At 45.4% G+C, this 27,494-nt stretch overlaps 3 protein-coding genes and 1 pseudogene across 6 annotated transcripts in view; 2 read left to right on the forward strand and 2 right to left on the reverse strand.

The window, feature by feature from the left end:
• The window catches only part of LOC123090279 (cytosolic sulfotransferase 1-like), a 5,193-nt pseudogene extending 4,405 nt beyond the window's left edge, over positions 1-788 (forward strand).
• Positions 789-1,034: 246 nt separating this feature from the next.
• LOC123093546 (uncharacterized) lies at positions 1,035-6,682 on the reverse strand. Of its 4 annotated transcripts, none has more exons than XR_006445387.1 (9): positions 6,349-6,682; positions 6,208-6,260; positions 4,040-4,099; positions 3,626-3,703; positions 3,180-3,309; positions 2,897-2,949; positions 2,070-2,234; positions 1,659-1,971; positions 1,035-1,511 (listed from the first exon to the last, which is right to left on the reverse strand). XR_006445387.1 is itself a non-coding variant. In XM_044515530.1 (8 exons), the coding sequence occupies exons 1-8, from the start codon at positions 6,614-6,616 to the stop codon at positions 1,825-1,827; spliced, it is 954 nt and encodes a 317-aa protein (XP_044371465.1). In that variant the 5' UTR covers positions 6,617-6,682; the 3' UTR covers positions 1,035-1,824. The 4 variants fall into 4 exon arrangements, 2 of the variants coding, with proteins under 2 accessions (XP_044371465.1, XP_044371466.1); XR_006445386.1 differs by having other exon boundaries at positions 1,035-1,517; XM_044515530.1 differs by having other exon boundaries at positions 1,035-1,971.
• Positions 6,683-8,799: 2,117 nt separating this feature from the next.
• On the reverse strand, positions 8,800-12,741 carry LOC123093548 (uncharacterized). Its single transcript, XM_044515533.1, has 9 exons — positions 12,384-12,741; positions 12,252-12,304; positions 11,703-11,762; positions 11,307-11,384; positions 10,894-11,023; positions 10,602-10,654; positions 9,829-9,993; positions 9,513-9,735; positions 8,800-9,431 (listed from the first exon to the last, which is right to left on the reverse strand). The coding sequence occupies exons 1-8, from the start codon at positions 12,670-12,672 to the stop codon at positions 9,589-9,591; spliced, it is 975 nt and encodes a 324-aa protein (XP_044371468.1). The 5' UTR covers positions 12,673-12,741; the 3' UTR covers positions 8,800-9,431; positions 9,513-9,588.
• A 2,146-nt stretch (positions 12,742-14,887) lies between these two features.
• LOC123090280 (uncharacterized) overlaps positions 14,888-27,494 on the forward strand; it is a 56,349-nt gene continuing 43,742 nt past the window's right edge. The window contains exon 1 of the mRNA XM_044511657.1: positions 14,888-15,200. Coding sequence (XP_044367592.1) covers positions 14,888-15,200 — 313 coding nt within the window. The remainder of the gene's footprint in view (positions 15,201-27,494) is intronic.

The raw sequence follows: 27,494 nt of genomic DNA on the forward strand, positions 1-27,494 counted from the left end.
GCCTCTTCAGCGCCGGCCAGGGAAGCAAGCTGGACGCGCTGCCGTTGCCCAGGCTGATCAGCACGCACGTGCACCACTCCCTCCTGCCTCCGTCCGTCGCCCACAACCCCGACTGCAAGATCGTCCACGTCTGCAGGGAGCATAAGGATATGCTGGTTTCCCTGTGGCACTTCTACCAAAGCTTTGCCACGGCAGAGGGCAGCACCTACACGTCCTCCCACCCAGTACTGTATTCGAGAATCGAGAACGCATGCCAAAGCAAGCACGCCAGCGGCCTCATCTGGGACTACGTCCTCGGCTGCCGGCAGGCGAGCAGAGCCAGCCCGAAAGAGGGCCCTCTTCCTGCGGTACGAGGAGATGTTGCGCGATCTGGCCGGCAATGTCAGGGAACCGGCGTGGTTTCTTGGAGTGCCATTCACGGTGACCGAGGAGGCTTTGGGGCTTGCCCGCGGACATCGTGAAGCTGTGCACAATCGACACGTTGAGAGGCGTCGGCGCCAACAACACCGGCGCCAACAGGATCTTTGTCAGGTTTCCGCACGCATCCTTCTTCAAGAAAGGGGTGGCAACCATATGACGCCGGAGATGGCACAGCGCTTCGACACCATTGTCGAGGAAAAGCTTCACGGGTCGGGCTTGTCTTTCAAGTCTTAGTTAACGGACGGCCCTTTTTCAACGACAAAAATTAGGGCCCACTTGTTTCATTATTATCACTGACTAGCACTTCAGTTTTGTAATTTTTTTTGCGATGTAATTTTGCAATTTTATTTGGCTCAAGAATTCTGGTGTTATCATTATTTGGTTCAAGAATTAAGAGACCGTAGCAGTAACATTTTAGATGAATGAATACATCTCCAAAGCTAGTGTGGGTGTTGCATCTTGCAAAGCAGCGTGCCTTCTGCGACGCAGAAAAACGGATCGTACGCGTTTCTCTCACTCTTGCCCCTAGCAAACACGACAGCTGCGTAAGAAGAACCTGAAGACGCAACCACAACAATACATCCAGCTCGACCGCGGCACGATGTTCAATCGTGTAGAAGTAACGTGTAGCCGTGAGCAGACGGTACTACTACTAACGAACAGCGACCTCCAGCGAAAGCCATTGCACAACGGCAATGAACTTGTCACTTTGCGGCACACTGCCGAGACAAGGAGTGGGATGATGAATGGCACGTACTGCCTCCGTACCAACATGTAAGACATCTTTACCTTTCAAATCGAACTGGCAAAACGTCTTATATTTTGATACAGAGGTAGTACTAATCAGCAGCAGGTCAGCGGGACATAACAAAAAATAATTGTAGCGTGGTGCGTTCCGAAGTCCCCCTCGCTCGATTTCAGGGGTAGACACATCAACTCCATTCAACATGCAGGCAGGTCTTCGCTCTGCTCTTCTTCAAACTAGGAACATAAATTGGGGCCGGACAGATCACTGCTATTCCTTCCTCAGACATGTGAGCGCTGATATGATATGGCACTTCTTCAAATGCAGGTCGATGGCCTTAACTTAACTACACCTTAAACAAGCAACAAGTCAACCATTACCAACATACATAGTTCAACAAGTCAGATGGGCTAGCTCATGTGAACTAGGGCATCGAATAATCAAGCGTGCTCAACCGTGCGGCACCTGCCGACCGACTGAAGCTTCTACTCACCAGAAAAGGACCGTGGAGGGAGGAGACATGCAAAGTTGTCGAAGCAAGCAAGGCGCAGACAGAAGAAAAACTTACTCCCTCCGTCCCAAAATAAGTGTCTCAACTTTGTACAAAGTTGTACTAAGCTCAAGACACTTATTTTAGGACGAGGGGAGTACATCGATCCTCATGCGAGCTCGCAAGGCACCCATTGTTTCACTCTCAGGCTCAGCTCGCTAGGAACCGAGGTTGACCACTCCTCCAAATCCGGAAGGGGACCCGTCAACGCGACGTAGTTTACGCTCTCCTTCTCCGAAAGCCTCTTCCAGTTTAGCTGCGACATAGTAGGGTCGTATCATCAGCATGAGATTATTTAGCACCAACAGTCAAAAATACACAGGTTCAGTATTCTGGTAAAAAAAAAGTTCTTACTTGCCCTGGAAATGCAGAGCATAGAGCCTTGATTGTGGGATTCTGAACCCAGGAGGAAACATCCGCGTCGGCGGCAAGAGATATGGCGGTATCTCCCGCACCGCAGTTGACCATGATTCGACCATCGGGCATCAGCTTCTTCGCAATCTCTAACCAAGTTTCAGCCTGTAACAATGTTGACATCACGTTAGAGCCAGCGGAAGTTCGTCGAAGTGAAGTAAATACTCCCTAAAAGTACCATTCATGAATTTACAAATCTCGGGCGTGCTTTTTGTAGAAATATGCAAAATCTTTTATGTACTACAGTTCCTCTAATTCTGTTATAAAGATCATTTCATTTTTATGCATTTGCATTTATTCTGGAATGTACTCCCTCCGTCCCATAATGTAAGATGTTTTTTTGCTAGTCTCAAAAAAACGTCTTACATTATGGGACGGAGGGAGTATAAGTTTTTTATGTCAGTTTTTCAATGCCAATTACTCTCTCCGTTTCTAAATATAAGTATTTACATCCGTATATGGTCCATAGTGAAATCTCTACAAAGTCTTATATTTAGAAACGGATGGAGTACATACCAGACCGAACTGAGTATGAGCATTCATTTATACAACATGCTAACAGTTCAAATTTGTAACCACCATGAATATATTTGTGGTGGAGCTACGGTGACCATACCACAATATGGTTCTGTTGTGTTGTGCAAGGAGCAGGAGACATATAATATAAGTAGTACTGAAAAACTATAAACTCTAAATGCTAGCCATGGTAGAAATACATACAGAATAATAACAAATGAACTAAAAAGGAATAGCAAGGGAGATTTTACTTCCTGTAGCTGAGGTAAGACTTTTCCATCAGCAAATAAATCAACAACAATACCTGCAGACATGAGCTAGGTACCGTCAGGCACGAGCAAGTCAGTTCCCCAAACTAAAAACTTTAGAGCCTCCGAAAAGCCAATTATAGGTATTCTATCACCAACCCTATCACACTGAGTCTAAATTTACCACAGATAATCATTGAAAACTGATCACTAGAGAGCTTGCCATAATTAAATTCCAAGAAGGCAGTAAAACATGCATTATGTTTGCATCAGATAAAATGTTCACCAGCAAATCCTCCTTCGACTGTAGCCGATGGGGAAAGTGCATCGCCAATATGCACCGAAAGTGAACCACCTAGTTCCGTGGTCTTCTCTAAAGTGGACATACCAAAATAATCCCTCGACAATTCAATTACCTGTCATGAAACGATAAAGTGATTTAGGGTTTTCACTTTTCAGTTATGAAAATATAAATAGATGGCTGTATGATCAGGAAAAGCAGAAAACACAGCAAGGCTGAGAAACATGAATAGTTGTAATTGCATAACCAATCACAGAATAATGGTAATGGATGTTTTCTTTAAATAGCATAACCAACATTGCCCAAAAAAGCCCCAAAAACATTACAAAAAATTCTCCAAGACTACCGTATAACTGAAATTGGTAAAATTCTCCAGACATTCAGTCATGTATTCAGTAAAGAAATGAAAGGACAGTGATAATAGTTTTCACCGTCGGATCAATCTCCCATCCGATAAGCTGTATCCAAGGCCATACTTCCAGCATCATATGTGCTGCTGTCCCAGCACCCTGAAAGAAGCATGTAGAGAAGAAATGAATCACATCTGCAAGAGGTGTGAATAGCTAATTATTTAAGTAAGGACTGCTATGACGGTTGCTTGTCTAAGTAGATCACCTAATGCTCTTTCTAGGAATTGTAATGTACAATAATTTATACAAACTCGTTGCAACTGGTTGAACACTAAAGTAGTGCGTAAAACAACAGTTTTTTTATTACTATTTTTCGGATTTTACTGTTCATCTGAGATCATATGAGCCCGAGCTCACAAAATCACTTTGCTTCGCAGAAACAATGATGTGTATAGAACAGGAGCATGGCTAAGAAATGTCAGAGAATGGATTTACCAAACCTAGAAGTGCAACAGGACCTCGTGGAACAACGGTAGGCAGGCTGACGCACTCATCCTGAATGATAGCAAAAGCAAAACGGGTTATTTTGGGACCGAGAAAGTATATATGATGTCTTCATTAAAAAATTAAGCCCTTGCATTGCATGGCCAACTGGCGATGAATGATGATGCCAGCAATGAGCATTGTTCGAAGCTGAGATTAAAACTTTTTCTATGCGATAAAAAATATTTTTCGCGCGATGGTTCTATGTAACAAATCCTGTGCGGTGAAAATAACTTTTCTGTTGCCATACCGAAAACTAAAATTGGAGTACATTTATAACTCTAACAGAGCAACAGGCCCACTGGAAGCATCGAGCATAAATTCCTAATGCCTGCATCCTACTAGATGCTCGATAATATGCTTATCACTTTATCCAGACCGGTTAGCGCAATATGACATTTTCTAGAATGAAGACTCAGAACTGCCATCCTCCCAGAAAATGCCATGCTGTTTCGAAGAAACTGCCACCCCCTAAACAACTAAAACTGCCAGGAAAAGTATTTGAAATGCCATGCTCTTCCAGTATTGAGCCTTTGGTTAGGTTGCGAGTTCAAAACGTATTATGTTTTTGCTATTTTTATATATTTTACAATTTTCCACTATTTTTATCTGATGTGATTACAACTATTTTCTTTTGAAAATTAAAATTTCAATCAAGATTAATCTAGGTTTCGGATCATGTGGATGCAACATGTGCAACGCTGGTCAAAAATGATTTAGGATGGTCCGAACATGGTATTTCATCTGTTTTGATGCTGCATAAAATGCATTGATGAGTTGTTTTAAAAATATTTAAAAAGGCCCTAACTTTTTTAAATACAAACATTGGCTCTAATTTTCAACTTATATTTACCTCCACACCTTAGAAATTTATGATGATTAGTACAAATAGATAAAAATAATTGAAATTAATATGAACTAGAAAGACGTTGGTAAAGATATGAACTAGAAAGATGTTGGTAAAGAAACAACGAGGTGAACTAGAACTTAACGCGAAGGCACCGCAAGATCCAGCACTCCAGGAGAGCAATGACCACACGATCCACCGACCTCATATATGGTGCCAACGTGATCGTCACCAAGAAGGTGAACCAAGAGCCAGGGAAACCTTATTCTTGATTCGGACGACGCCACCATCGCCACCACAATGCCATCGCTGGGGAACGAAACTCTAACCCTAAGAGACCTAACTTTAACGCTGCAACACATATATGGGTCCACTTTTCGTCGGAAGCAGAAGATGGAGGACAAGGTGGGACTCGTGGCCTTGTCGACGGGGAGCATTGGAGCGGTGGTGGCTATTGAGGGTTTATGGAGATGGATATGGCTACACAACCCATATCGTTCAACATGTCGTGACTGGGGAAATAACGTCGTGAGAACCAGGGTGACCTCGTCAATCTCAAAATTTCCCCCTCCGAGTAGGGTTGGACACTTTGAATTTTTGAAACAAAAAACATAAGCAGCCAAAAGTTTGAACATAAATGTCTCTTAAATTGACTTTCGTTGGCTTGATTCAGTTAGGAAACATTAATGTACGTGATATATATTATAGAAACCGGACCGTACCATACATCAAAGGAGAAAAGCTAAAACTAGCCTTTAGTGGTTTTTAAGCATATGGACTATCCCCATCATCAAACTAGTAAAAAGCGGTAGAACCGTTAGATTGATAGTGAACAAGGCAGTTCAGTCCCCATCCACAAATATCGCTCAATATTTTTATTTCGTGTGGAAAATATATGGGTAATTACTTTTACGAAAATGGTAAAGAAAACACGTTAGTAGGTTTCCTTATTTGGCCTGAACCATGTGATTAGGGGGCGTTTCCGTTTTCTTTTTTGGAAATGGGGGCGTTTCCTTACCTGGCCTGAGGAGATGACTGGCTAAGACAAATATATTTACACATGTTAATTATCTCAACTGTTCAGATATTCTATGCCCTCTACTACCTCCCCCTGAGGTAAGAAGGGCCATGTTAAAACAGCTCTACCGTCAATCCGTCATACATTTTGTCAAAAAAAAAAGAAGCTCTATCGTCATAGGAGGTACTCATATGATGGATGTAGAGCAGTAATAATCTAAACGTGGGCTCATCTAAATTCTGTTTAGATTAGTACCCAGTAGGAATTGGTCCAGGCGCTCTTCTTGGGGAGAATGCTGTGGACGTTGCCTGCACGAGAAAACCAAACACGGAGCTCGAACTCACTGGATTCAGAAACCAACACGATCCAAATCCGCGAGCAACCGGTGATACGTACGGGTGGGGTCGAGGACGAGGTAGCGGTTGGAGGGCGAGTCAATGACCATGATGACCTCGTTGAAGGCGGTGCGGTAGGAGGCGAGCAGCACCAACTCCTCCTCCTCCTCTCCCTGCTGCTGCTCGGCGTCTGTGGCCGCGACCTCGTCAGGGGCACAGCTGAGCCGCGCTCCACGGCATGGGCGGGCCGTGGAGCGCGGCTCCTGGACCTTGGCTTGGCGGCGGCGAAGGAGAAGGAGGAGGCGTGGCGGGGACAAGGTTAGGGGCATGGTGGCGGTGCAATCGGGACACACGCCGGAGTAGGAGCTAGCTCACGTAGTGCTAGTTTGCTTGAGTGGCTGGGTTACAACTGAGGGACTCCAACCCTTATATAGAAGAGATTACAAGGTGGCATTGAGCTGCACGTGTACAGCTAGCACACACATTGCTAGAAGCTAATACTATGACAGCTCAACTTTATTTGGCAATACTAGCTACCTTAAATGGTAAGGTCGCAGCCTTGCCGACGTCCTACATGAGGATATTTCTTCTCTCCAGATATTTGTGCATTGCCGACATGCATGTTAGATATTTCCAGCAATCAGTTCACTGGTAGATGCACTTGCTGGGCAACATATGATTATTTGCAACATTTCACCCCCTTACCATGTTGCCTATCTTTGCTATTTTGTATGCCGATCCGCTCTCTTATTTTCAGGAACTTTAGTCTGCGGAGGGGGTATAGTGAGAATATCTGCTAACTGATCTTTACTCGCGATGTACTCCACTTTGATTTTTCCATATTCCACGCACTCACGTATGAAGTTGTACCTTGTGTTGATGTGCTTGCTTCTGTTGTGATAAACCGGATTCTTGCATAATGAAATTGCTGATTTGTTGTCCACACTGAGTGTAACCTTGCCATCTGATTGGATTTTCAATTCATTAAGTAGGCGTGCATGCCAAATGCCTTGACAAGCTGCCATAGTAGCAAAAATGTACTTCGCTTCACAATGAAGATAATGCTATCGTCTTTTGCTTCTGAGATCCTCAAGTTACAAAATTTGGACTAAGAAAAAAAATATAGTGCCAGTAGCGCTCTTCGGGTCATCAACGTCTCGAACCATGTCACTATCGCTATAGCCCACATGACAAGAATTATGCAAGCTCTTTCTCGCATAAAGACATCCAAAATTAATTGTACAACGGACATACATCAAGATTTGCTTCACTATAGCCATATGTTTCTTAGGCCCTGTTTGGTTCATAAGTTCTAGGACTTTTTCTAGTCCCAACTTATAAGTCACAAGTCCCTAAAAAGTCTCTACCTGTTTGGTTCCTGGGACTTATAAGTCCCTATAAGACCATATTACAACTATAAGTCCCTATAAGACTCTCCTTGAGAGTCTTATTTCATAAGTCCCAAATGCCCACTTTAAGTCCCTATAAGTCCCTCCTGTTTGGTTTAGATGAGACTTACAGGGACTTTTTTAAGTCCCTAAACCAATAAGTCCCTGGAAACAAACGCCCTCTTAGTTGGTGTTTCCATAAGCGACTCACAACTCCAACCGCATAAGATATGTATGGTTTTGTATTCACCAAATATCAAAGGCTTCCAACTACATTGCGGTGGTCTGTCTTATCAACCAGAGGACTCTTGCTTGATTTACTCAACTTTAATCTCGCTTCCATCATGTCTGTGACGGCTTGCAAGTAGCAAGCCCACACTTCTCTAATATTTTTGCTGCATAAGATGATTGGCACAAGAGAATTTCTTTATTTTTCTGTTTTACCTCAATCCCTAAATAGTACTAGCTTAATAATCCGAGGTCACTCATGCTGAATAATTGCTTCATCTGCATATTGAGACGATACAGACGTGCATCACTTTCTGTTCATTCATGTACCTCGTGCATCAAACAACTGCCGAAGCAATAATCGCTCTCCCACCTTATCCATGAACGTTGCTACATGCAAGGCACTTCAAGCACGTCCTCTTAATCTTGCTCCGGCGCAAGCGCAACCCAAGGACCAGACATCAGAGCTCCTCCCCCTCGTCCCCTGCCCTAATTGAGGTAGTAGGAATGCTAATTTCTGGCGCTAAGAAGGGGAGCATAAGTCAGGCATTACGTTTTACTAGTGTTGTCTTTTCAGCGAAAGCACTTCGCTCCTCAGACCCTCTCCATTTATCAACATATGTTTGTATATCAGAGTTTAAATCACGCAGTTGTTCCATTAATTCTTCATATCAGCGTATGAAATATCATCTCATTGACCGGTTCTTTTGGCTAGTCAAAACTCTCAATAGTGACGCCTTTACTGACAATGCATGATCAACACGCGGCTGCAGTAACCTACTGCTTAGAACATCTCTAGGCTCTAGCAGAGATCCACTAAAAACCCCAAACCGTAAAACCAGTTTGCGGTACCACCGGAACTGGTTTTACGGGCTGCAAAAGCTTCAGCCAAAACAGATCTCCTCAACGGTACTGGATAACTCAAAAAATTATTTCGCGCGAGAATTTGTTCGAGATCACGTGGCAGTTCATCACAAACAATGCACACAAACGGAGACGAGTTCATCAAACACAACTGAAAGGACTACCGAAACAGCTCACACGTCGTTGCCGAGGTAATGCTTCATGGCCGACTTACGCAGCGCCACCGCGAGTATAACAATTATGTAGCTGAGTAAGAACTAAGAACCTGATGCTGAACAACAACATTACACGGCATGAATCGGTCGTGTAAACAACAAGAAAATAACAGGTTGTTACCTAAAAAAAACAAAGGGATGTAACGCGCGCTTACTAATCACCGTCTGAACTTGACACTTTGACACCATGAAGGCATGGAATGATGAATGATAATCAACAGCAGGTCAGCGGGACATGCCAAAAACTGTAGCGCGATGCGTTCTTCCCTCGGCTCGGTTTCAGGATTACACGCATCAACTCCATTAAACGGACAGGTCTTCGCTCTGCTGTTCTTCAAGCTTTGGGAGCCAGATAGACTACCTTCCACATTGCAATTCCTTCCTTGGACATGTGAGTGCTGATATGATATGGTACTTCTTCAGATGCAGACAGATGGCCTTATGTACACCTTGAGCAAGTGACAATTCAACATTAACATAATTCAAAATAATCAAGTGTACGGTTTGTATTGGCTGCAGCAACTACTTACCTTAAAAGGACCATGGAGGGAGACAGACAAAGTTGTAGAAGCAAGTAAAGGTGCAACCAGAAGAAAACGCACATCCTCACGCAAGCTCGCAAGGCACCCATTGTTTCACTCTAGGGCTTAGCTCGCTAGGAACCGAGGTTGACCACTCCTCCAGGTCTGGAAGGGGACCCGTCAACGCGACGTAGTTTACACTCTCCTTCTCTGAAAGCCTCTTCCAGTTTAGCTGCGATATAGGGTCGTATCATCAGCAGGACATCATTTTGCACCAACGGTCAAAAATATAGAGTTTCAGTGGTCTGGTGACTATTACTCTTACCTGCCCAGGGAATGCAGCGCACAGAGCCTTGATTGTAGGATTCTGGACCCAAGACGAAACACCCGTGTCAGCAGCAAGAGATACAGGGGTATCTGCTCCACCGCAGTTGACCATGATTCGACCATCTGGCATGAGCTTCTTCGCAATCTCTAACCAAGTTTCAGCCTGTAACAATGTTGACATTACATTAAACTCAGCGCTAACCAGAGTGTACTATGTAGTTTGTTGAAATGAAATGAAGTAAATACTCCATAAAAATTATAGCATTCAAGAACTTACAAATCTCAGAAGTAGGCTAGCTTTATATAAATTTAGTTTTGGTATAAGCATCATACGGAGTATTCTTGGACACACTAATGTTTTCTCGAACACGAGAGTTGCTAAGGTTGCAAGAAGTAGCTAAGTTTTGTTAGCATCTCCTCAGAGCAGAGTATCCTCGAGGTCCTAGATCACTTTTATGCATTTGCATGTACTCAATTTACTTTGGGATGTGTAAGCATTTTTATGTCAGATTTTCTACGTCGGTAAATTGAATACCAGACCAAACTGAGTTTGTGCACTCATTAACACAGCATGATAAAAGTTCAAATTCGTAAGCACAAAGATATCTGTTGTGGAGCTATGGTGGTTCCTGCATGCTAGACCATACAACAATATGACTCTGATGTGTTCTGGAAGGAGCACGAGGCAAATATATATAGTGAAAAGTACAAACTAGCCATGGTAGAAATAGAGAATAATAACAAAGGAATTAAAAGGCATGGGATATTTACTTCTTGTAGCTGAGGTAAGACTTTTCCATCAGCAAATAAATCAACAACAATGCCTGCAGGCATGAGCAAGGTACCGTCAGGCTAAAACCCTTGCAAGTCAGCTTCCAAAACTGAAAACTTAAAATGCTTTGAAAAGCTAATTAAAGGCATCCGAAACACTAACCAAATAACACAGAGTCTACAATTTATTACAGATAATTATCGAAAAACTGATTACTAGAAAGCATGTCATAATTCAATTCCAATAAGGCAGTAAAACATGCATTATGTTTGCATCAGATCAGATGTTCACCAGCAAATCCTCCTTCAACTGTAGCTGATGGGGAAAGTGCATCGCCTATACGCACCGAAAGTGAACCACCTAATTCCGTGGTCTTCTCTAAATTGGACATACCAAAATAATCCCTCGACAATTCAATTATCTGTCATGAAACGATACAGTTTTGCAGGGGTTTCAGTTACGAAAATATAAACAGATGGCTGTATGATTAGGAAAAGCATAAATCACAAGAAACGAGGCCAGAAAACATGAATAGTTGTAATTGCATAACCAGTCACAGAATACTGGTAATGGATGTGTGCTTCAAATAGCATAACCAACATTATAAAAATTTAATGCTCTTGGATGACTTAATTGGAAAAATTCTGCAGACTTAAGTCATGTGATCAGTAAACAAATGAAAGGACAGTGAGAACAGTTTTCACCGTCGGATCAATCTCCCATCCGATAAGTTGTATCCAGGGCCAAACTTCTAGCATCATATGTGCTGCTGTCCCAGCACCCTGAAAGAAGCATGTAGAGAAGAAATGAATCACATCTACAAGAGTGTGAAGAGCTAATTATTCAATAAAGAGTGCTATGACAGTATGTTGCCTGTCTAAATAGATCACCTACTGTGCTTACTAGGAATTGTGATGTACAATACTCTACACAGACTCATTGTAACTGGTGGAATGCTAAAGTAGGATGTACAATACTCCTCCTCAAGCCCTTCCCAAGCATACTAGGATGTTTTCTTATCGTGCACTGAAGCAGCTTCACATAGCAATGACTTATAAAGAACAGGAGCATAGCTAAGAAATGTCAGAGAAGGGGTTTACCAAACCTAGAAGTGCAACAGGACCACGTGGAACAACGGGAGGTAGGCTGACAAACTCATCCTGAATGATAGCAAAAGCAAAACAAGTTATAAGAATTTACATCCAATAGCAGCTTTGAGGGGGAAAATGGTATGTAATTACAGAAGATGAAAGAATAATAGGATGCCTTCATTTAAGAAATTAAGCCCTTACATCCCATGGTCAACTGGTGATGAATGGTGATACCAATACCATCAATGAGCAATTGAGCAGTGTTGGAAACTGATTAAAACATTTTTTCTGTGCGATAAAACATATTTCCGGGCGATGACCGTGTAAAAAATCCAGTGGGATAAAAAACATCATTTCTGTTCCTATACCAAAAACTAAGATTGGAGTGCATTTCCAATCCCTACTGGCAGCATCGAGCATAAAAGTCCTAATGCCTACCAGGTGCTCGATAATATGCTTATAACAATTATGTACTCATTTGCCAAAAACTCACTAACTTGGGGATGGTAGAGCATTAATGTAAATGTCGGCTCATCTAAATTCTGTTCAGATACCTACCCAGTAGGAATTGGTCCATGCGCTCTTCTTGGGGAGAATGCTGTGGACATTCCCTGCACGAGACAGAGGTCGAATTCACTCGATTCAGAAACCAACGCAACCCAAGTCCTCCGAGCAAGCGGTGATACTTACGGCTGGGGTCGAGGACGAGGTAGCGGTTGGAGGGCGAGTCGATGACCATGATGACCTCGTTGAAGTCGCTGCGGTTGGAGGCGAGGAGCACGAACTCCTCCTCCTCCCCCTGCTGCTCCGGCTCGGCGGCTGTGGCCGCGACCTCGTCGGGGGCGCAGCGGAGCCGAGCGGCGCGGCGCGGGAGGAGCGCGAGGCGGGCGGTGGGGCGCTGCTGCTGGAGCGTGGCTCGGCCGTGGTGGCGGTGGAGGAGGCGCGGTGGGGAGATGGTCAGCGGCATGGTGGCGGGCATCGCTGCTGCGGGATAGAGCTGGGGGCTCGACTCGCTGGTAGCCGTTGATGCAGATGACGGGTTACCCACAGATTTTTCTTTAGCCTACACAAGCGCTCATACATACGCGCATACACTCATCCCTATGAACGCACACACGGACATCCTACCCCTAGGAGCACCTCCGAAAAACTGAGCCGTCATATCATCTTGAGATTTATTAAGCCATCGTGGGCGCCTCGTCGTCGACGGGAACGTCTCCTTCCACTGAAAGCGCATCGCCGGAAATCCTGAAACAAATTCAGGAATAATGCGAGCACAAGGATTTGAACCCGAAAACAAATTCAGGAATAATGCGAGCATCAGGATTTGAACCCTGATGGGTTGGGGATACCACTATCCACCTAACCATTTCAACCACAGGTTGGTTCGCTTACCCACAGATTGATGGTGCATCGTCCTGCGTCAGAGAATCTCCACCCACGAAACGCCATGTACCTGGGAATTTGCCTGCGTATATTCAACTCAATCGAATATTTTAGCGAGGTTGTTTTACAAACGTAACGAGTAAAGTTGTTTTGGAATTTACTTGACATTCATGAAAAATGAGTCAGAATTAATTGTTGTTATATGGTTGTTGTTGTTGTTGTTTGCATTCCTATGATTTCCTTCCCTCTCTGTTTGGGGAGCAAGGAGGCCATCGCCGGAAGGGATCCCTCTGAAGTGGCGACGGCCTATCTAAATAAAAAGATAGAGTTTTTAGAAGGAAAGCGTTTATTTTTCGTTGGATAAACTTTCTCTCGCTTAAATCACACGCTATGACTGTCACGCGTTCTGGCGGGGCCCGTCCACCTGCCCGGCCTTATCTCCTCATCTCGAGTGAGAACCAGTCAAAATCCATCGAACTCGATACCCTTCGCCATGGCCTCCCATCTAAGTCCCGTTCGCCATGGCCTACCCCCCAAGCTCCACCTGTCGCTGCTCAAGGTCCTCCCGTCCAAGTCCCTCCGCCATGGCCTGACCCCAAGCTCCACATTGCTGTTGTTGAAAGTCCTCCCATCCAAGTCCCGTCCGCCATGGCCTGCCCCCAAGCTCCACCTTGCTACTGCTGAAGGTCCTCCCGTCCAAGTCCCGTCCGCCATGAACTGCCCCCAAGCTCCACCTGCTGCTGCTCACAGTTCACACAACGACACCATGATGCGGTGATTTTGTTGACGAGAGCTAGTGCTGCAACGCAGCCTCATCGTTGACTCAGATGCTACCGGTGGTGCGACCCGACGACTCGATGGTCCCATCGGCGTCCGGTGCTGTGACCCGATGACTCACCGGTGCCGCAAGCATTGTGATGCGACTCTCATCATCGCCGGTGCTACAATGCAACACACGTGGGAGGTTGGGCTGCTCGGCGTCAGTGTTGCAATGCAGCAAGGAGGCCGAAGTGCAGTCAGGTGCCGCTTGTCGCCAGTGATGTAGTGCAGCACACGGGGGAGGATGTTGGGTTGCTCAAGTCGGTGTTGCATTGGAGCTTTTTCCGCGCCGATGGAGTTGCAATGGAGCGCCGCCCGAGGTTGCACTACATCACCGGTAGCTCTCGATGTTGCCACAGAGCAGCACCACAGTGGCTCTTGATGATGCGATGCAGCGGTCGTCGGCGGTCTTGGAGTTGCACTGTAGTAGGGGAGACTGCCGAATCCCTCGCCGGAACTCACCGCCCTTGGAGTGAGCCTTTTTCGTGTACCTGTGGTGGGAGTGAGATTCAAGGGGATTTCTCTGCTGTTTTTGGTCGCGAGGGAAGGACGGCCAAATTTCCATCTAGTGTGTTGTCGTATCCAACGGTTGAAGGCGGCCAACGAGCCAACTATTTCTGGAAGAAATCAGTCGGCTGATTTGGAGCAGCCACTTAGAAGGTTCTAGCCTCATACAGTGTGAGCTAGAGAGTCCTTAGAGAAGCTCTAGCAGATGCCACAAAATTGCTGACCCGCGTAAATCTGGTAGTTTTAGCGTTTTTTTGCCCGAACAGAAACGCTATACCTAGCTCGCACTGTAAATCTTTTACAAGCGATATTGCCCCCTCCGTCGCTATATCTACGGGATGAACCACATTTTAGGGTTCGCTTGCTCCATATCCTCCGCCCCTCTGCCACAATCCTCGTCCCTCCATCATTTTCTTTGCTTTCTTCGGCGAGCGATTCCTCGCGGTCCCGTCCATTTCTCGTCGATCCATGACGGGAGGAGCATGTGGGCGTGGGGGAACAGGCGGATCATCGCCGCGCAAGCGCCCCCGCTACGACACTCCAGCCGGCCCATCGTCGAGATGTGGCGCTCGTACCAGGCGCGTGAACGCGGCGGGCTTTCCCGCAACGACGGCCGGGGCGCATGGGCTCGCTTCTTTGAGCTCGGCGATGCTCTTTGGCCACACACCAAGAGGTGCCATGAGGCGGAGGAGGAGGTCCTTGCCGCCCAACGCGTGGTGGCGGCCGGAGAAGAAGGCGTCAACAAGAGTCTCGCCATCACCAAGGAAGAGCAGGCCTATGCCATTGCTCCCGGAGGTCGGCGGAGGAGTCCTACCTCGGCGTCAAGCCATTCGCCACCGTCGCTGCTAGATATATGTTTTAGTTATGTATGATGAACTCCGTTGTGTTGTAGCAGGAACTATGCTTTATCCAAGTTTCACTACGCTTTTGCGTGTTCTATTCTGTGGCGGGGCATAACTCCCCGCAAATCTGTTTTAGAGAGAACCATAGAACAATTTTATGGGACATAAATATACGTCATCTGCTATAGTTGCTCCAAGGGCATCTTCAACACGGACCCTCAAACCTCCCGTATCCGTCGGGAATGAGCTGTCCGGACCCGGCAAGCCATCCACCGCGTCCAGCATCAGTCCGCGAAGGGGTCCAGATGTCCATTTTCTCACAAACCAGGGGGCTTTATGGGAGTCCAGGCACGAACCACATAGGATTCCGACACCACAGCTGATACGTCCGTTTTGCATCATGTTTTCCTACTATTATTTATAGTGTTCTATGCATTATAACACTTTGTGGGGGTAATTCTAATGCCTTTTCTCTCATAATATGCAAGGTTCACACAAAGAGGGAGAATACCGGCAACTGAAATTCTGGACCTGAAAAAACTACGTCAGAGATACCTATTCTGCACATCTCCAAATGAGCTGAAATTTTATGAAGATTTATTTTGGAATATATAGAAAATACTGGAGAAAAGAAATACTGGAGGAGGCCACCATGTGCCCACTAGGCACCAGGGCGCACCTACCCCCAGTCACGCCCTGGTGGGTAGTGGGCTCCTTGGCCCACCTCCTGTGCCCATCTTCTGGTACATAAGGTCTTTTGACCTAGAAAAATAAATAAAGGGAGGACTTTCGGGATGGAGTGCCACCGCCTCAAGGCGGAACTTGGGCAGGAGCACTTTTGCTCTTCGGCGGAGCGATTCTGCGGGGGATACTTCCCTCCGGAAGGGGGAAATCGAAGCCATCATCATCACCAACAAGCCTCTCATGGTGGGAGGGCCAATCTTCATCAACATCTTCACCAACACCATCTCATCTCAAAACCCTAGTTTATCTCTTGTGTTCAATCTTTGTATCAAAATCTCAGATTGGTACCTATGGGTGACTAGTAGTGTTAATTACATCTTGTAGTTGATGCTAACCGATTATTTGGTGGAAGATCATATGTTCAGATCTATCATGATATTTAATACCCCTCTGATCTTGAGCATCAATATGTTTTATGAGTAGTCACTTTTGTTCTTGAGGACATGGGAGAAGTCTCGTCATAAGTACTCATGTGAATTTGATATTCGTTCAATATTTTGATGATATGTATGTTGTGATTTCCTTAGTGGTGTCATGTGAACGTCGACTACATGACACTTCACCATCTTTGGCCTAAGGGAATGCATTGTGGAGTAGTTATTAGATGATGGGTTGCTAGAGTGACAGAAACTTAAACCCTAGTTTATGCGCTATTTCGTAAGAGGCCAATTTGGATCCATATGTTTAATGATATGGTTAGATTCTATCTTAATTCCTCTTTCGTAGTTGCGGATGCTTGCGAGAGGGGTTAATCGTAAGTGGGAGGCTTGTTCAAGTAAGAACAACAACCAAGCACCGGTCCACCCACATATCAAATTATCAAAGTAGCAAACGCGAACCAAATCAACATGATGAAAGTGACTATATGGATTTCCCGTGTGTCCTCAAGAACGCTTTACTCACTATAAGAGATTGTTTTGGCCCGTCCTTTGCTACAAAAGGATTGGGCTATCTTGCTGAACCTATTGTTACTATTCCTACCTGTTATTTGTTACAAATTATCTTGCTATCAAACTACCTGTTACCGACAATTTCAATGCTTGCAGAAATTACTTTGCTGAATACTGCTTGTCATTTACTTCTGCTCCTCGTTGGGTTCGACACTCTTACTTATCGAAAAGACTACGATTGATCTCCTATACTTGTGGGCCATCACCAGCCCATCCAAAACTAAGGCGGAGCCCACACATTTGGAGCTGGCCGTACTGTTTCCGCAATAAAATCCCCTTTCTCACCCCTCTCCTCTAGCATCCCACCACTCTCCACCCTAATCCCCGCTCTTTTTCGCCAGCGCCACCACATGGACCCGTACGAAAAGCTTTCGGAGATGTCGGTGCACTACTACAGGAATGCTTGCCAGCGATGGCGAGCGGGGCTCTCAAGGGCGCCCGCCATTGACCTCCGGCCACTGATAACATGGCACCAGTGACGAGCGCGTGCCCTCCACTGGTAGTAGAAGCAACTTTGGCGGGTTATACGTCTCAAACGTATCTATAAATTTTTATTGTTTCATGCTACTATGTTACCAATATTGTATGCTTTATATGCCATTTTAAATCATTTTTGTGAACTAACCTATTAACCTAGTGTCCAATGTCAGTTTCTGTTTATTTGCCTATGTCATTATTTCATAGAAAAACCATATCAAACAAAGTCCAAACACGATGAAACTGTACGGTGATTTTTTGAGGAATAGAAGAGACCCTAGAAGCTTCAGGGTGCACCAGATGATGTTCGAGAGAGCCACAAGCTCAGGGGTGGGGCGTCGTGTGAGCTTGTGACACCCCCGTGGGCCCGTTTGACCTAATTCCAATGCTATAAATTCCCTAAAATCAAGAAACCACCAGAGCAAGACCCGAAGCAATTGTGATCGCCGTCGCAAGCCTTTATTCTTCCGCGATGCCATCTGGAGGCCTTCGTTGGTACTCTGCCAAAGGGGCAAACCATTGGGGAGGCAATCTTCATCGACCTTGCTGCCTCAGTGATGATGTGTGACTAGTTCTTTTACGGGTCCATAGCAGTAGTTAGATGTCTCTCTTTCTCTTTTTGATCTTCAACACAATGATCTCCTCAAAGATCTATTCGATGTAATTCTCGTCATGTGTTTGTTGGGATCCGACGAATTGTGAGTTTATGATAAGATTATTCATTTGATAGTAATTGTTTCTATTCTAAAATTTATTATGTGTGATTTTATGGCCTTGTATTTATGTCTGATCTATCCATCTTCTTTGGCCAACTAGATTGATTTATCTTAAGTGGGATATGTGCTTGGCAGTACGTTTAATCTTGTGGTGTCCTTACACTATGACAGGAGGAGTTGTAAGGCACGTATTTTATTATTGCTACTAAGGGTAAAACGACGGGGGTCAAACATATTAATTGGTCTTACTTTTTCTACATTATGTCATCATGCTCCAAGCATTATTCTGTTTGTTATGAAGTTAAGACCACAACATAAAATGCATGATGGATAGCGGTCGAGCGATGGAGTAATAGTAGTAGGCGTCAGTAAATTTTAATGGTCTACTTGTCGCGGACGTAATGCCTATGTATTGATCATGCCATGAAGAATCATCATAACTATGTCTTATTCCATCAATTGCCCAATAGTAATTTGTTTACTCATCGTACCACGCTCATGAGAGAGATGCCTCTAGTGAAATTATGGCCCCGGGTCCATTCACTTTATATTTACTAAAACACTAAAAATTGTTGGGGAACGCGGTAATTTCAAAAAAAATCCTACGATCACACAAGATCTATCTAGGTGATGCATAGCAACAAGAGGGGAGAGTGTGTCCATGTACCCTCGTAGTCCAAAAGCGGAAGCGTTTCAATAATGCGGTTGATGTAGTCGAATTTCTTCGCGATCCAATCGATCAAGTACCGAACGCACGACACCTTCGCGTTCAGCACACATTCATCTCGATGACGTCCCTCGTGCTCTTGATCCAGTTGAGGACGAGGGTGAGTTCCGTCAGCACGACAGTGTGGCGACGGTGATGATGATGCTACCGGCGCAGGGCTTCCCTAAGCACCATGATGGTATGATCGAGGTGTGTAACTGTGGAGTGGGGGCACCGCACATGGTTAAGAGAAACTTGTGTGTTCTAGGGTGCCCCCTGCCCCCATATATAAAGGAGCAAGGGGGAGGCCGGCCGTGTTGGAAATATGCCCTAGAGGCAATAATAAAATGGTTATTATTATATTTCCTTGTTCGTGATAATTGTCTATTGTTCATGCTATAATTGTATTGATCGGAAACCGTAATACATGTGTGAATACATAGACCACACCATGTCCCTAGTGAGCCTCTAGTTGACTAGCTCGTTGATCAACATATGGTCATGGTTTCCTGACTATGGACATTGGATGTCATTGATAACGGGATCACATCATTAGGAGAATGATGTGATGGACAAGACCCAATCCTAAGCATAGCACAAGATCGTGTAGTTTGTTTGCTAGAGCTTTTCTAATGTCAAGTATCATTTCCTTAGACCATGAGATCGTGCAACTCCTGCATACCGTAGGAATGCTTTGGGTGTACCAAACGTCACAACGTAACTGGGTGGCTATAAAGGTGCACTACAGGTATCTCCGAAAGTGTCTGTTGGGTTGGCACAAATCGAGACTGGGATTTGTCACTCCGTATGATAGAGAGGTATCTCTGAGCCCACTCGGTAATGCATCATCATAATGAGCTCAATGTGACTAAGTAGTTAGTCACAGGATCATGCATTACGGAACGAGTAAAGTGACTTGCCGGTAACGAGATTGAACGAGGTATTGGGATACCGACGATCGAATCTCAGGCAAGTAACGTACCAATTGACAAAGGGAATTGTATACGGGATTGCTTGAATCCTTGACATCGTGGTTCATCCGATGAGATCATCGTGGAACATGTGGGAGCCAACATGGGTATCCAGATCCCGTTGTTGGTTATTGGCCGGAGAGCTGTCTCGGTCATGTCTGTGTGATTCCCGAACTCGTAGGGTCTACACACTTAAGGTTCGATGACGCCAGGGTTATTAGGAAGATCTATATGTGATTACCGAATGTTGTTCGGAGTCTCGGATGAGATCCCGGACGTCACGAGGAGTTCTGAAATGGTCCGGAGGTGAAGATTTATATATGGGAAGTTGTCATACGGTCACCGGAAATGTTTGGGGGCATACCGGTATTGTATCGGGGCCACCGGGAGGGGCCACCTGTCCCGGAGGGCCTCATGGGCTATAGAGGGAAGGAAACCAGCCCCTTGGAGGCCTGGGCGCCACCCCCCTTAGGCCCATGCGCCTAGGGTTGGGGGGGAAACCCTAAAGGGGGCACCCCTTTCCTTGGGAGGGGGGGGGGGCAAGCCCCCTCCCCTTGGCCGCCGCCCCCCCTCTAGATTCCATCTAGAGGGGCCGGCCCCCTCCCCCCTTATCCTTATAAATAGAGGGGTGGAGGGAGGGGTGCAACACCACATTGAAGGCGCAGCCCCTCCCCTCCCCAACACCTCTCCTCCTCCGCAAGAGCTTGGCGAAGCCCTGCCGGAGAACTGTCACTCCATCACCACCACGCCGTCGTGCTGCTGCTGGAGCCCTCTTCCTCAACCTCTCCCTCCTCCTTGCTGGATCAAGGCGCGGGAGACGTCACCGGGCTGCACGTGTGTTGGACACGGAGGTGTCGTTTTTCGGCGCTTAGATCGGAGTCCACCGTGATCTGAATCGCTTTCGAGTATGACTCCTTCATCCACGTTCTTGCAACGCTTCCGTCTCGCGATCTTCAAGGGTATGAAGATGCACTCCCCTCTCTCTCGTTGCTAGACACTCCATAGATTGATCTTGGTGATGCATAGAATTTTTTTAATTTCTGCAACGATCCCCAACAGTGGTATCATAGCTAGGTCTATGCGTAGTTTCTATGCACGAGTAGAACACAAGATTGTTGGGGGCGTCGATTTTGTCAATTTACTTGCCTCTACTAGTCTTATCTTGTTTCGGCGGCATCGTGAGATGAAGCGGCCCAGACCGACCTTACATGTACGCTTACATGAGACAGGTTCCACTGACTGACATGCACTAGTTGCATAAGGTGGCTAGCGGGTGTCTGTCTCTCCCACTTTAGTCGGATCAGATTCGACAAAAAGGGTCCTTATGAAGGGTAAATAGCAATTGGTATATCACGCTGTGGTTTTGGCGTAGGTAAGAAACGTTCTTGCTAGAAACCTATAGCAGCCACGTAAAAAGCATGCAACAACAATTAGAGGACGTCTAACTTGTTTTTGCAGCATATGCCGTGTGATGTGATATGGCCAAAAGGATGTGATGAATGATATATATGTGATGTATGAGATTGATCATGTTCTTGTAATAGGAATCACGACTTGCATGTTGATGAGTATGACAACCGGCAGGAGCCATAGGAGTTGTCTTTATTTTTTGTATGACCTGCGTGTCATTGAATAACACCATGTAATTACTTTACTTTATTGCTAAACCTTTATCCATAGTAGTAGAAGTAATAGTTGGCGAGACAACTTCATGAAGACACGATGATGGAGATCATGATGATGGAGATCATGGTGTCATGCCGGTGACGATGGTGATCATGGCGCCCCGAAGATGGAGATAAAAAGGAGCAAAATGATATTGGCCATATCATGTCACTATTTGATTGCATGTGATGTTTATCATGTTTTTGCATCTTATTTGCTTAGAACGACGGTAGCATAAATAAGATGATCCCTCATAATAATTTCAAGAAAGTGTTCCCCCTAACTATGCGCCATTGCAAAAGTTTGTTTTTTCGAAGCACCACGTGATGATCGGATGTGATAGATTCTAATGTTCACATACAACGGGTGTAAGCCAGATTTACACATGCAAAAACACTTAGGTTGACTTGACAAGCCTAGCATGTACAGACATGGCCTCGGAACTCAAAAGACCGAAAGGTCGAACATGAGTCGTATAGAAGATATGATCAACATGAAGATGTTCACCGATGATGACTAGTCCGTCTCACGTGATGATCGGACACGGCCTAGTTGACTCGGATCATGTATCACTTAAATGACTAGAGGGATGTCTGTCTGAGTGGGAGTTCATTAAATAATTTGATTAGATGAACTTAATTATCATGAACTTAGTCTAAAATCTTTGCAATATGTCTTGTAGATCAAATGGCCCATGCTAATGTTGCCCTCGACTTCAACGCGTTCCTAGAGAAAACCAAGCTGGAAGACGATGGTAGCAACTATACAGACTGGGTTCGGAACTTGAGGATCATCCTCATAGCTGCCAAGAAAGCATATGTCCTAGATGCACCGCTAGGTGAAGCACCCGTTTTCCCAGCAACTCAAGACGTTATGAACGCCTGGCAGCCGCGTAGTGATGATTACTCCCTGGTTCAGTGCGGCATGCTTTACAGCTTAGAACCGGGGCTCCAAAAGTGTTTTGAGCAGCACGGAGCATATGAGATGTTCCAAGAGCTGAAAATGGTTTTCCAAGCTCATGCCCGGGTCGAGAGATATGAAGTCTCCGACAAGTTCTACAGTTGTACGATGGAGGAGAATGGTTCTGTCAGCGAGCACATACTCAAAATGTCTGGGTTGCACAACCGCTTGTCTCAGCTGGGAGTTAATCTCCCGGATGACGCGGTCATTGACAGAATCCTCCAGTCGCTCCCACCTAGCTACAAGAGCTTTGTGATGAACTACAATATGCAGGGGATGGTGAAAACCATTCCTGAGGTATTTTCAATGCTAAAATCAGCGGAGGTGGAGATCAAAAAGGAACATCAAGTGTTGATGGTCAATAAAACCACTAGTTTCAAGAAAGGCAAGGGTAAGAAGAACTTCAAGAAGGACGGCGAGGGACTTGCCGCGCCCGGTAAGCCAGTTGCCGGGAAGAAGCCGAAGCATGGACCCAAACCTGAGACTGAGTGCTTTTATTGCAAGGGAAGCGGACACTGGAAGCGGAACTGCCCCAAATACTTAGCGGACAAGAAGGCCGGCAACACCAAAGGTATATGTGATATACATGTAATTGATGTGTACCTTACCAGTACTCGTAGTAGCTCCTGGGTATTTGATACCGGTGCAGTTGCTCATATTTGTAACTCAAAACAGGAGCTGTGGAATAAGCGGAGACTAGCGAAGGACGAGGTGACGATGCGCGTCGGGAATGGTTCCAAGGTCGATGTGATCACCGTCGGCACGCTACCTCTACATTTACCTACGGGATTAGTTTTAAACCTCAATAATTGTTATTTAGTGCCAGCTTTGAGCATGAACATTGTATCTGGATCTCGTTTAATACGAGATGGCTACTCATTTAAATCCGAGAATAATGGTTGTTCTATTTATATGAGAGATATGTTTTATGGTCATGCCCCGCTGGTCAATGGTTTATTCTTAATGAATCTCGAACGTAATGTTACACATATTCATAGTGTGAATACCAAAAGATGTAAGGTTGATAATGATAGTCCCACATACTTGTGGCACTGCCGCCTTGGTCACATTGGTGTCAAACACATGAAGAAGCTCCATGCAGATGGACTTTTGAAGTCTCTTGATTACAAATCATTTGACACATGCGAACCATGTCTCATGGGTAAAATGACCAAGACTCCGTTCTCCGGAACAATGGAGCGAGCAACCAACTTATTGGAAATCATACATACTGATGTGTGCGATCCAATGAGCGTTGAGGCATGCGGAGGCTATTGTTATGTCCTCACTCTCACTGATGACTTAAGTAGATATGGGTATGTCTACTTGATGAAACACAAGTTTGAGACCTTTGAAAAGTTCAAGGAATTTCAGAATGAGGTAGAGAATCAACGTGACAGAAAAATAAAGTTCTTACGATCAGATCGTGGGGGAGAATATTTGAGTCACGAATTTGGTACGCACTTAAGGAAATGTGGAATTCTTTCACAACTCACGCCACCTGGACCACCTTAGCGTAACGGTGTGTCCGAACATCGTAATCGCACTCTATTGGATATGGTGCGATATATGATGTCACTCACCGATTTACCGCTATCATTTTGGGGATACGCTCTAGAGACAGCTACATTCACTTTAAATAGGGCACCGTCTAAATCCGTTGAGACGACACCATATGAATTATGGTTTGGGAAGAAACCTAAGCTGCCGTTTCTAAAAGTTTGGGGATGCGATGCTTATGTCAAGAAACTTCAACCTGAAAAGCTCGAACCCAAGTCGGAAAAATGCGTCTTCATAGGATACCCTAAGGAAACCATTGGGTATACCTTCTACCTCAGATCCGAAGGAAAGATCTTTGTTTCCAAGAACGGGCCCTTTCTAGAGAAAGAGTTTCTCTCGAGAGAAGTAAGTGGAAGGAAAGTAGAACTTGATGAAGTACTGCCTCTTGAACCGAAAAGTAGCGCAACTCAGGAAAATGTTTCTGTGGTGCCTACACCGGATAGAGAGGAAGTTAATGATGATGATCAAGGTACTTCGGATCAAGTTTCTACTGAACTTCATAGGTCCACAAGGATACGTTCCACACCAGAATGGTATGGCAACCCTGTACGGGAAATCATGTTGTTAGACAACGGTGAACCTTCGAACTACGAAGAAGCGATGGTGGGCCTAGATTCCAACAAATGGCTTGAGGCCATGCAATCCGAGATAGGATCCATGTATGAGAACAAAGTATGGACTTTGACAGACTTGCCCGATGATCGGCGAGCGATAGAAAATAAATGGATCTTTAAGAAGAAGACAGACGTAGATGGTAATGTTACCATATATAAAGCTCGACTTGTCGCTAAGGGTTATCGACAAGTTCAAGGGATTGACTACGATGAGACCTTCTCACCCGTAGCGAACCTGAAGTCCGTCCAAATCATGTTAGCAATTGCCGCATTCTACGATTATGAGATATGGCAAATGGACGTCAAAACGACATTCCTTAACGGCTTTCTTAATGAAGAATTGTATATGATGCAACTGGAAGGTTTTGTCGATCCTAAGAATGCTAGCAAGGTATGCAAGCTCCAACGCTCCATCTATGGGCTGGTGCAAGCATCTCGGAGTTGGAACATTCGCTTTGATGAAATGATCAAAGCGTTTGGGTTTATGCAGACTTATGGAGAAGCCTGCGTTTACAAGAAAGTGAGTGGGAGCTCTGTAGCATTTCTCATATTATATGTAGATGACATACTGTTGATGGGAAATGATATAGAACTCTTGGAGAGCATAAAGGCCTACTTGAATAAGTGTTTTTCAATGAGGGACCTTGGAGAAGCTGCTTACATATTAGGCATCAAGATCTATAGAGATAGATCGAGACGCCTCATAGGTCTTTCACAAAGCACATACCTTGATAAGATATTGAAGAAGCTCAATATGGATCAGTCCAAGAAAGGGTTCTTGCCTGTATTGCAAGGTGCGAAATTGAGCTCAGCTCAAAGCCCGACCATGGCAGAAGATAGAGAAAAGATGAGTGTCATCCCCTATGCCTCAGCCATAGGGTCTATTATGTATGCCATGCTGTGTACTAGACCTGATGTAAACCTTGCCGTGAGTTTGGTAGGAAGATACCAAAGTAATCCCGATATGGAACACTGGACAGCGGTCAAGAATATCCTAAAGTAGCTGAAAAGGACTAAGGATATGTTTCTCGTTTATGGAGGTGACGAAGAGCTCGTCGTAAAGGGTTACGTCGATGCTAGCTTCGATACAGATCTGGATGAATCCAAGTCACAAACCGGATACGTGTATATTTTGAATGGTGGGGCAGTAAGCTGGTGCAGTTGCAAGCAAAGCGTCGTGGCGGGATCTACAGGTGAAGCGGAGTACATGGCAGCCTCGGAGGCAGCACATGAAGCAATCTGGATGAAGGAGTTCATTACCGACCTAGGAGTTATTCCCAATGCGTCGGGCCCGATGACTCTCTTATGTGACAACACTGGAGCTATTGCCCTTGCCAAGGAGCCCAGGTTTCACAAGAAGACCAGACACATCAAGCGTGACTTCAACTCCATTCGTGAAAATGTTCAAGATGGAGACATAGATATTTGTAAAGTGCATACGGATCTGAATGTCGCAGATCCGTTGACTAAACCTCTTCCGCGAGCAAAACATGATCAACACCAGAACTCTATGGGTGTTCGATTCATCACAATGTAACTAGATTATTGAATCTAGTGCAAGTGGGAGACTGTTGGAAATATGCCCTAGAGGCAAAATAAAATGGTTATTATTATATTTCCTTGTTCATGATAATTGTCTATTGTTCATGCTATAATTGTATTGATCGGAAACCGTAATACATGTGTGAATACATAGACCACACCATGTCCCTAGTGAGCCTCTAGTTGACTAGCTCGTTAATCAACAGATGGTCATGGTTTCCTGACTATGGACATTGGATGTCATTGATAACGGGATCACATCATTAGGAGAATGATGTGATGGACAAGACCCAATCCTAAGCATAGCACAAGATCGTGTAGTTTGTTTGCTAGAGCTTTTCTAATGTCAAGTATCATTTCCTTAGACCATGAGATCGTGCAACTCCTGCATACCGTAGGAATGCTTTGGGTGTACCAAACGTCACAACGTAACTGGGTGGCTATAAAGGTGCACTACAGGTATCTCCGAAAGTGTCTGTTGGGTTGGCACGAATAGAGACTGGGATTTGTCACTCCGTATGACGGAGAGGTATCTCTGAGCCCACTCGGTAATGCATCATCATAATGAGCTCAATGTGACTAAGTAGTTAGTCATGGGATCATGCATTACGGAACGAGTAAAGTGACTTGCCGGTAACGAGATTGAATGAGGTATTGGGATACCGACGATCGAATCTCAGGCAAGTAACGTACCAATTGACAAAGGGAATTGTATACGGGATTGCTTGAATCATTGACATCGTGGTTCATCCGATGAGATCATCGTGGAACATGTGGGAGCCAACATGGGTATCCAGACCCCGTTGTTGGTTATTTGCCGGAGAGCTGTCTCGGTCATGTCTGCGTGATTCCCGAACCCGTAGGGTCTACACACTTAAGGTTCGATGATGCTAGGGTTATTAGGAAGATTTATATATGGTCATACGGTATGGTCCATAGGTGAAGATTTATATATGGGAAGTTGTCATACGGTCACCGGAAATGTTCGGGGGCATACCGGTATTGTACCGGGGCCATCGGAGGGGTTCCGGGGGTCCACCGGGAGGGGCCAGCTGTCCCGGAGGGCCTCATGGGCTGTAGAGGGAAGGGAACCAGCCCCTTGGAGGGATGGGCGCCACCCCCCTTGGGCCCATGCGCCTAGGGTTGGGGGGGGAACCCTAAAGGGGGCGCCCCCTTGCTTGGGGGGGGGGAGCCTCCTCCCCTTGGCCGCCGCCCCCCTCTAGATTCCATCTAGAGGGGCCGCCCCCCTTCCCCCTTCTCCCTATAAATAGAGGGGTGGAGGGAGGGGTGCAGCACTACATTGAAGGCGCAGCCCCTCCCCTCCCCAACACCTCTCCTCCTC

The sequence above is a fragment of the Triticum aestivum genome, chromosome 4B (assembly GCF_018294505.1).
Source record: "Triticum aestivum cultivar Chinese Spring chromosome 4B, IWGSC CS RefSeq v2.1, whole genome shotgun sequence".
NCBI classification, from domain to species: domain Eukaryota; kingdom Viridiplantae; phylum Streptophyta; class Magnoliopsida; order Poales; family Poaceae; genus Triticum; species Triticum aestivum.

Coding starts and splice junctions, on each gene's coding strand:
- LOC123093548 (XM_044515533.1), bottom strand. CDS start 12,672: ATGCCCGCCACCATGCCGCTGACCATCTCCCCACCGCGCCTCCTCCAC. Junction 11,024..11,306: donor GATGGGAGATTGATCCGACG/GTGAAAACTGTT, acceptor GTTTCATGACAG/ATAATTGAATTGTCGAGGGA. Junction 9,736..9,828: donor GCGCTGCATTCCCTGGGCAG/GTAAGAGTAATA, acceptor CCTATATCGCAG/CTAAACTGGAAGAGGCTTTC.
- LOC123093546 (XM_044515530.1), bottom strand. CDS start 6,616: ATGCCCCTAACCTTGTCCCCGCCACGCCTCCTCCTTCTCCTTCGCCGC. Junction 4,100..6,207: donor CCTGGACCAATTCCTACTGG/GTACTAATCTAA, acceptor GCTATCATTCAG/GATGAGTGCGTCAGCCTGCC. Junction 1,972..2,069: donor GCTCTGCATTTCCAGGGCAA/GTAAGAACTTTT, acceptor ACTATGTCGCAG/CTAAACTGGAAGAGGCTTTC.